The sequence below is a fragment of the Phaseolus vulgaris genome, chromosome 8, assembly GCF_051622355.1.
Source record: "Phaseolus vulgaris cultivar YP4 chromosome 8, ASM5162235v1, whole genome shotgun sequence".
NCBI classification, from domain to species: Eukaryota; Viridiplantae; Streptophyta; class Magnoliopsida; order Fabales; family Fabaceae; genus Phaseolus; species Phaseolus vulgaris.
Window position 1 is genome coordinate 12,200,623 of NC_143505.1, and position 9,901 is coordinate 12,210,523.

The window sequence follows — 9,901 nt, forward strand, 5'->3', positions numbered from 1 at the left end:
TTCCTCTGATGGATTTTGGTAAGAGCATTGGCCATTGAGATGATCTCCCCCACAAAAATCACACTTCAAAGCTTGATTATGAATTTAAGGAGAATTTACTGAAAGTAATTGTTGAGGCAGTTTTGACATTTGCTTGGTTAATGCCTCAATTTGCTGAGTCAAAATCTTGTTTTGTGCTAAAATTTCATCTGAAGTACTAAGATCCAACACCCCTTTCTTTTGCACTGAATATCTATCACGTTGAGCTTGGTAATCTGTTGAGGCTAAAGCATCAATGATTCTTGTAGCTTGTTCTGCATCAACACTCATCATTGTACCTCCTGCTGCAGCATCCAAGATCATTTTAGTATCAGGCCTCAAACCATTGTGGAATATGTTCAACTGAGCAATATCCTCAAAGCCATGATTAGGACATCTTCTTAACATCACTTTAAAGCGTTCCCAAGCTTCACAAAAAGGTTCTTTTGGCCCTTTCCTGAATGTGGAGATATCAGACTTAGCCTTGATATATCGAGAGAGTGGGAAGAATCTGTGTAGGAATTTCTCTTCTACATCATTCCAGCTACTTAAACTCTGGTTTGGATGCGACTTTAACCACTCTTTTGCTTTGCCTGCAAGTGAGAAAGGAAATAGACGCAGATAAACAGATTCAATATCATTTTCCTCGAAGCCCATGGTCCTAACCAACTCATAGAATGCGGATAGATGAGTATAAGGGTTTTCATGATCCATTCCAGTGAATTGATGAGTGCTGATTAAGCTAAGAAAAGTTGGCTTCATCTCTAATGATTTGGTGGCAGGAGGTATGGCTATGCTAGAGAAATGCCTCGGTCCATGTTGCATAGCATAGTCTCCCAATGTCCTTCTAGGTGGATTTTTTCTATTTTCAGCCATTTGGAACTCTGTTTGATTGTGTGAGTTGAGAGTGTTGGAAGGTTCTCCTTTTGTTTGTCCTTGCTTCTTCTTTTCTTCTCTCTTCTTGCTCAGATTTCTTCTAGCTGTCTTCTCAATTTCTGGATCAAATTCCAATTGATCTTCAGGAACCTGTCCTCTTAATAGCATGTGTCTAAGACAACTCAAGCAAGGATTAACATAGGATAAAAGAATAAAATATAAACCAGTGTATATTGACAAAGAAAACAGAATATTCACAATACTCAATGAGTTATACTTCAGAAATTCTTAAAAGAAATTGTTCCCCAGCAACGGCGCCAAAAACTTGTTGATCTTTCTCGGCAAGTGTACCGAATCAACTATAATATAGTACTCTTTAAAGTACGAATGTCGAACCCACAAAGAACAATTCTAATTAAAATGTTCTGTTATAAAACTCATTGAGTATAGAAAATAATTTTGAGACTTTGTTCATAACCAAATTAAAGATTTCACAAATAATTCGGAGAGTTAGGGTTTGATTCAGGGCGTAACAAAACCAACTTATCAAATATAGAGAAAGATACTTGGGATTGAATTGCGTTTATCTCAATCATCTGTATTTTGAATAATACAATATATAATACTCAAAACTACTTATTCTTGATGCTTAATTTAAAGTCATTCATCTTGATTCCTCACAGATGAAATTCATAAGATAATTTCTCAAACACTGATTCCTCAGATATTTAATAAATCATCCAGCTTTAGGAACAGAATTATAATGCAATCAATAACCTGGAATCTATTCCTAGCATTACAAGTTATCAAGTATTTTCGTTTATTTCAGATCCTTAAAGGTACTTTCCAGTTAAATTTAAGGATCAAAATCAAGACTCTATTGATCAGACAAAATCAAGCAATAAGCATAAAACGAAAAATACCAAGAACAAGTAGAAAAGAGAATTTTGTATATATATCACCAAGAATACATTTGATCAAGATAAATTACATTCAATCCCAAGTTAGAAAGAACTTAGCCACTCATGACAGCTCCTCCAATCTTCATTCTTGATCTGGATTGCATAAGAAGGGCTGATCTGAGCAAGTTCTTCTCCTAAGAACATAGGTTTCTTCTCTTTCTCTCACTAGTCTCTCTCTAAAAAACCCAATTTGTTTTCCACCACTGGTTTTGAGTTATGTTTCAGAATTTATATAATCAACTTTAGCTCAAGCTGCTCAAGCTAGCCCGTTTTAGCTTGAGCTAGATCTTTCGGTGCATTTTTAGCTTGAGCTAGCGATTCTAGCCTGAGCTAGATCAGTACTGCACCTTTAATCATCTTTGGACAGTTTTAGCTTGAGCTAGCAATTCTAGCCTGGGCTAGAATTCTACTGCACCTTTAATCAATTCTGGACAGTTTTAGCTTGAGCTAAATCCTCTAGCTTGAGCTAAATCTTCTTGTGATCCAATTAAGTTTTTACTCTTTTTTTTCTTTCAAAGCCAGCTTGAATAATTCTTTCAATGCTTCATACTCATCTGCAATTTACACAAAAATTGAGATTAAATTTCTTCATTTGTTTCTTGGTTCAAAAAATATATAATCAGATTCAATAATTCTCAGATTAGGGTAATTTTCTTACATTAAGCAACAATTAAGTTTCAAAGAGTTCAATTTTCTCAATCATAAAAACTACACATTGGCACTTATCAGAATGAAGCAGGATAACGACGTCATCCTCTCTACCAACTGTTGGACCTCCTTTACTGATATCGGGTTTCACATGTTAAGAAACGTGTCACACTTCTTTGGATTTATTTCAATTCCTTGTTGAGTTAACATAAACCCCAGGAATTTACCTGCTTTTACTCCAAAGACACACTTCTCCGGATTCAGTTTTAACTTGTACTTATCCAACGCCTGAAAAAGTTCTTTCAGGTCCTGCACATGATTACTGCCTTCCATAGACTGCACCACCATATCGTCCACATATGCTTCCACATTTCTTCCCAGCATATCTTCCTAAATTTGATCCATCAACCTTTGGTATGTTGCCCCTGCATTTTTTAATCCAAAAGGCATTACCATGTAACAAAAGCTAGACAAACTTACTCTAAAAGTCATTTTTTCAACATCCCTTGGATCCATTCGTATCTAATTATAATCCAAATATGCGTCCATAAAACTCAACATCTCACAACCTACTACCCCATCCACCAACATCTCAATGTTGGGTAACAGATACGAATCGTTAGGACATGCTTTGTTTAAATCGGTGCACATCCTCCATTTTTCATTACTTTTTTGTACCAACACAGCATTTGCAAGCCAAGAAGGGTACTATATTTCCCTAATATAGCCCACACTCCGAAGCTTCTCTACCTCTACAATCTCCCTTTTTTTCTCCCACGAACTTACGCCTCTTCTGCACTACTGGTTTCACCCTTGTATTTATAGACAGCCGGTGACACATAAAGTCAGGATTTATCCCATACATAACTGACCATGCAAATGCCCCCCACATATTCTTTCAAATGCCCCCACATATTCTTTCAGACATTCTACTAATTCTCCTTCTCGCTCAGCCCCTATGACACCCAATCTTCACCATTCCACTCTCACCCAAAACGATGGTCTTAAATTCTTCTACCGGGTGAGGCCTCTCTCCGTCAACAATACATTTTTCTCTTCCTTTCTTTTGGGTCACCACTAGTTGATCTTTGACCATATTAAATCCAACAGAAAGGAACCCAAAAAATGGTGACAACAATTATAAAAACCAACTTTTTTATGTGGGACTTCATCAACCTGAGGCTGGGTTTTGTTCATCGTGCAAACACAATAAACGAATCTTTTAAAAATGAATCTGGCTATAGTAAAAGGAAAAGGTGAACAAATTTCAAGAGTAGGGCATGTTATCGATAATTGTAGAACTATGACGAGGATTTTGGATTTACTAGTCATAGAGATAAATCTAATGTTTATTATTCATATGACACTGTAAACTTTAGGACAATAGAACTTCTTGACATGATATCAATGTTTCACTGATAACCATTGGTCGGTGATTTGATTATTTGCCTCTTTTGTCCTATTCATTAAATTTCATTATGAAGTAGTGGAGGATATTTGAATTTCATAATTTCGTGATGGTGCTGATTAGAAATCAAACCTATTCTTCACCAGTTTCTATGAATGACCAAAAATTCTACCTTCATCATTCTAAGGTAGTGCATGTCTTCCAAATCTTCAATATGTACTTTTAAATTTTACAATCATTTTAAAAGAAAATTACTAAGATAGGCTTCTATATATGCCTACGTACAAATTCTTTGTTGTTTAAGCTTTATATATATATATATATATATATATATATATATAACACAAAAATATATGAAAAAGTATCGGTGTATAACATATATATAATCCCACAGTGATACTTCTGCATATAAAAAGCTATAAGAAGGTAGATGTTTAATACAAAGTTGTTCTGTAATAGATTACGATCATGATCAACACCGTGATTTAACACATGTTATACAATTACTTCATTTGATTAACTGAAAACCATAGATTTATTCAAGAACTTTCTGTTAAAATGGCATTGAGAATTATTCTTAGTTTGTTACTGGTGCCTTGGATAATATAGGGTAGGACTTTCTATCAACCATTAAATTCAGAACAATCTCATGTTTGAGACTAAGCCTTGAAGAGTACATTTTGGTAGAATCACCTTTTATGGAAAGCTTTTCCTGGTTTGCTCTTCATTTGCTCAGGTAAGCATATTATCCTTAACAATTAGATATTTGGTAGAAGAACGTTTCATTTGTAAACTTTATCTTATTTAAGAGCTGTTGCAGAGCATCAGCGTGGAGTTTGAATCATTAATGTTTCAGACTTAGCTTAAGAGAGGTTCATGTCAGTGGCACACCTATACAGAAAACATGCCATAGAACTTTGTCAAAGGAACTTCGACTTTCGATTTGGATATAGTTCCTAGTTGGGATCTTTCTATACAACCTAGTTTTGAGCTTTTTGCTTGTTAATAGTTCGCCCAAGAGATTAATTTGATGACTTCTTATGCTCACATGGCACAAACATACACGAAAACTACCTTTCTTATGCTCATTAAGATTAATTTGATGACTTCAGGATCAAAGTTATAACCCAAGGACCTGGACTCATTCCATGTTCTGATACTAAGTTGGTTAAGCCACATTGTTTACTCCAAGTTCAATTTGATTGAATCCCACTTCTAATTTAACAATTGAGATGGATAGTGGTATCCAAATAATCACTCGAGAAGAGTTAGAAACTGCTAATTAAGGTTGAAAGCTCATGCTTCATAAATAAAAATATAAAATATTAACAAGCTGAACAATTTAATAACATGGTATTTAACCAACAAGCATTTTTTACAGTATTATGTGATTCTGAATTCCTTGTTGCACCAGAGCATACATATGAGTTGCAATGTCACGCTTGTCAAACTCAATTTTTGTTTCAAAATTCTTTTTAAATAAGTTTTCTCATTGCACGATACCAGCTACCTCTTATCGGAGTATCTGTGCTATAATGACGTGACTAAAAAAGACTTTTATTGCACAAACTAGTGTGTTCCTCAGTACATACGATTTTCATACAACGTATACATAACTAATTAACTATTGCATCACACTTAGAGCCAACACACAAGATAGTGATGTTTTAGACACACAGGGTAATATGATGTTACGCATTTCCAATTTTACATAACTTGCACAAATTGTCCTTGATAAAGTAGTAGCAATTCAGGCTCACCAGTTCTGCATAGTAAAAGGATAACTGCCTCCAGTAAGGATTAATGTACAAAGCCGCTGCAGTTACCAACAAAAATGATGTGTATGACACGGCAAAGGTCACACAAAAAACTAACATGTCCACCCAACTATCAATGTCTGAGTCATTTGGAAGAACAACAGGCGCAGGATTGCAACTTCTTGCTAGTGGAGGTTCACAAAGTAATGGATTACCAGTGAAGCAGCTCTCTTCAAATGTCAGAAATTGTCCCTTTCTCTCAATTGCACCAGACAAGTTATTGTAAGATACATTGAATGAAGAAAGAAAGGTTAATTCACTTAATTGTGTTGGAATTTCCCCACTCAGCTTATTAAATGAAAGATCCAAACTCTCTGTTTGATGCAACTTGGAGAATGTAGTTGGAATTTTCCCCGTCAAAAAATTATGCGACAAGTCCAATGAATGAATTCTTGTCAAGTTTCCAAGCTCAGATGGGATATTGCCCTTAAGTTTATTGTGGGATAAGTCAATTGCAGACATGTAAGCAAGGATACTCGCTACGTAAGTGTCAGTTCTCCTCTTTGAAGTGAGATTTGCTCTTTCTTGCACATTTGGTAACTGTCTGTCAAATCTAGAATAGGGCGACCTAATGATGCCATGAAGCAATCTTTCTAGTTCCTCAGGGTATTCATTGTAGAAAGGCATCCTACCCAAGCATTTGGGTATCACACCAGTTAAGTTGTTTTGAGAAAGGTCTAGTATGCTTAAATCTTTCAACTTGCATAATTGACTTGGTATAACCCCATTGAAGTGATTACCTTGCAAAAGGAGAATCTTCAACTCTATGAAACTAAGGTCTTCTACCATATCTTGAATGCTATGGGTTACTTCATTGTGGCTAAGTTCTAGCAACTTCAAGGAAGAGCTTCCACGGAACGTTCTTTTGGACAATCCACTTAAATGATTGTTGTTCAAATGGATAGTGTTAACCGAAGAATTTACAAAAGGTGGAATTACACCAATCAGATTATTTTGGGACAGATCTAGATAAATTAGTTTTTTAAGTTCTGCCAATTCCAGCGGAATAGATCCTTCAAAATGATTATTGGACATACTAAGAAGCTCCAATCCTGACATATTTTTTATGAGGCTTGGAATTTTTCCCACCAATTGATTATTGCTTATATCCAATGAACTGATGCTTCCTGTGGATTGGTGACCAACTCCAAATATGACCTTTGTTAACTGATTATGGGAAAGATCCAATGTTTGTAAAGAGGTCATGTTGCTTAGCTCATGTGGAATTTCTCCTGACAAATGATTATTTGAGAGATCCAATGTTTGCAGTAACTTCATTCGGCCAAATTCATGAGGAATTGAACCATGGATTGCATTTTCAGACATATCTAAAATTTTCAAATTTGGAAAAAATGAACTGATATTGTACCTCGTGATTTGACCTGATATTGCATTGTCGGATACTTTCATTTCTGCAAGGTGGAGATGGGGATAAGATGGCGGCTGGAACTGAGTGAAGGAACAATTTTTAAGAACAAGGTATGTCAATTTTGTGTTGTTTTCCAACAACCATTTTGGAAACTCTCCCTCTAGTTTGCATCCAGTGAAATCCAGATAAGTCAAATTGTATTGGTAATGAAGGAAGCTTGGAATAGGGAGAGAATGGGACTCAGTCGTTGAAGACAAACTGAGTACTTGCAATTGAAATTTTGGAACCCATTTTTTCATAGAAGAGTGTGAGTCCAGTATGACTTTGTTCCCATTGCCATAGATGAACTTAAGGTTTGAATGATTAAAAAATAGTTTGAATGAAATAGGGACTTCAAATTGGTTTCCATCAAAAGCCAGATATTCTAGGGATGTAAGACTTGCAAGGCTAGAACCAATATTACCAGTAAAGTTGTTATTAGAAAGATCCAACTTCCTAAGGGATGAGAAGTTAGCAAAATATGGTTGAAGTGGCCCCTTGAATTCATTATAGCTTATGGATAATTCCTTTAGCATCTTAAGCCCAGGCCAATCTGAGAAATTATATTTGGATAAAAGTATTAAATTAGAAGATATGAAAGAATGAAAAAAAATTATAAATGCCTTAAAATAAATTAAACATTAAGTGTATGAAATATCAATTGCACATATACCTTGGTTGACAACAAAATTGGTGATATCATTCTGACTGAAATCAAGAATTTCCAAATTGCTTGATGATAATCCTACCAGGGAGAGAGAAAGGTTTGATTGAATATACCATTGTTACAGAGTGTAACAGTATTATACAGATATATACAAATACACACAAAGGATTGTCATGCTGAAAGAAAGAAAACCATGATAATTTTAGTACTAACCACTAATATCCAAAGATCCTTTCAATTGGTTTCGGCTTATATTAAGAAATTTGAGATGTCGAAGCCCACTTAGAGAAGAAAAAACCTCATTACTGAAACTATTTCCACTTAGTCCAAGGAATTGCAGATTAGATGGCCATGCGAATTCTTCTTTCTCTGCATGATACATCCAGTTATTAGTAGTTGTTAGATGATGCCGTAGCACATTCTCATAAGAGTCATGAACCATGTTTAAGAAAACATTTAATGAAAGATGATGAAAACGACCTGAAGAATGTAAGTTACTGTCTTCCAACTCCACCATAGTCAAGTCAAGGATCTCCAATGTCCTCAGTTTTGAAAAACCTATTCACATATACTCTGATCATAGTTAATTAACTAATCATAAATAAGGAAAGGAAATAATATGAAGTGCAAAGTGTGTCATTACTATGAAGTGATCTCTGATTCAATTGAGTACAAAATTCTAAATTTAAAGACTTGAGAGATGGAAGGGCACTCAAAGCAGATGCAATGTCATCATCGTTGCTGAACTCGCACATGGTCAAGTCAACAACCTCAAGATTTATCAACTTGGAGAATAAACCTAGAAGGAACAACATTATGTTAGCTCTTTTCCCTCAAGAAATCAATATTTCTCCAACAAAAGCCTATGTTGTGAAAGAACACAAGTTATTAATAAAACGAAATTAACAACCAGCTGCTACAAACTAATGCAGTTTTTACTATCATTCAATTTCAAATCCCCGAGCAATTCATGAAGCTACTCAGTTCAGGATTACCACTGATGTCACGTTAATGATGGTATTTTCAGTCAAACTTCAAATATATGATTATCAATCTCTTCTACGGTTGCAGTATTTAGAAAAATATGTATCAAACTGACCTTGGTATGAAGTTGCATCGAGCTTGTTAATTTGTAAGTATAAAACCTTAAGAGATGAAGACTCAGGCACGCATGATAAAATATTGACACCAAAATTATCACTCAAATCCAGGACTTCCAGATGATTTAGTCCTAATGCTGCAACACAAAAGACGAGACTTAAATTAACATGAACTAAACATCTACATATTTGTACCATCGTATGATTTCTTCTGAATTATTCAATATTAATTCTTATAACAACTCGTGTTACTAAATTATTTCACAACATAGTTACATTTTCTTTCATATCAGCACAACATAGTCACATAAAACATCAAACTTTCTAATACAAGACGTTATTTCATTCTGTAAAAGAAAAAGATGGAACCTTCGGTTTCAACGCAACTAGATATGTAAGTGCTTGACAAGTTGAGATTCTTCAAGTCTTCAAACACAAGAAAATGGGAGTAATTGAGAAGCCAATATCGAAGTGCTGGATAATCAATCCTACAAGAAAGATCAAGTTTCACCACTCGCCCTGAGGTAGAGTTACACTCAACCCTATCCCATTTGCAACAGTCAGTGGTTTCTACCCAAGGTAAATGGTTGTCGAAGTAGACACTGTTGATATTGATGAGAGCTTCTTTCTCATGCTTCCAACACCCTTCACAACACAACGCTCTCAGTAAAACTAAAATCAAAGAAAACTCGAAAACACTACTCTTCTTCATTGTTGTCTATGCGTTTTCTTTCGAATTCGGGTTTATAAACGTAAGATCGTAATCGTTTCTATTTATATTGTTATAAACATCATTTGTGTTTTGATTTTTAAGCAAATTTTACTATTTTTTTTATTATTCTAACTCTCTGTGTTAAGTTTTTATCTAGCAGAATTCCCTTCAATCATTTTGTTGAGAAAAGTTGGCTCCACTAATTTCGTTTCTATTTAAAAAGTTACTTAAATATTTTCACCTCAAAAACCAAAAGTTGTTAACACAATTCCTTGATCAGAGTTT

At 34.9% G+C, this 9,901-nt stretch overlaps 1 protein-coding gene and 1 pseudogene across 1 annotated transcript; one reads left to right on the forward strand and one right to left on the reverse strand.

Moving 5' to 3' along the window:
* Nucleotides 1-397: 397 nt before the first annotated feature.
* On the forward strand, nt 398-503 carry LOC137827312 (small nucleolar RNA R71; annotated as a pseudogene).
* Nucleotides 504-5,453: 4,950 nt separating this feature from the next.
* Nucleotides 5,454-9,665, reverse strand: LOC137826888 (cuscuta receptor 1). The gene is made up of 7 exons (XM_068633045.2): nt 9,274-9,665; nt 8,904-9,041; nt 8,448-8,603; nt 8,285-8,362; nt 8,018-8,173; nt 7,811-7,882; nt 5,454-7,690 (listed from the first exon to the last, which is right to left on the reverse strand). The coding sequence occupies exons 1-7, from the start codon at nt 9,614-9,616 to the stop codon at nt 5,604-5,606; spliced, it is 3,030 nt and encodes a 1,009-aa protein (XP_068489146.1). The 5' UTR covers nt 9,617-9,665; the 3' UTR covers nt 5,454-5,603.
* Between the last annotated feature and the right edge of the window lie 236 nt (nt 9,666-9,901).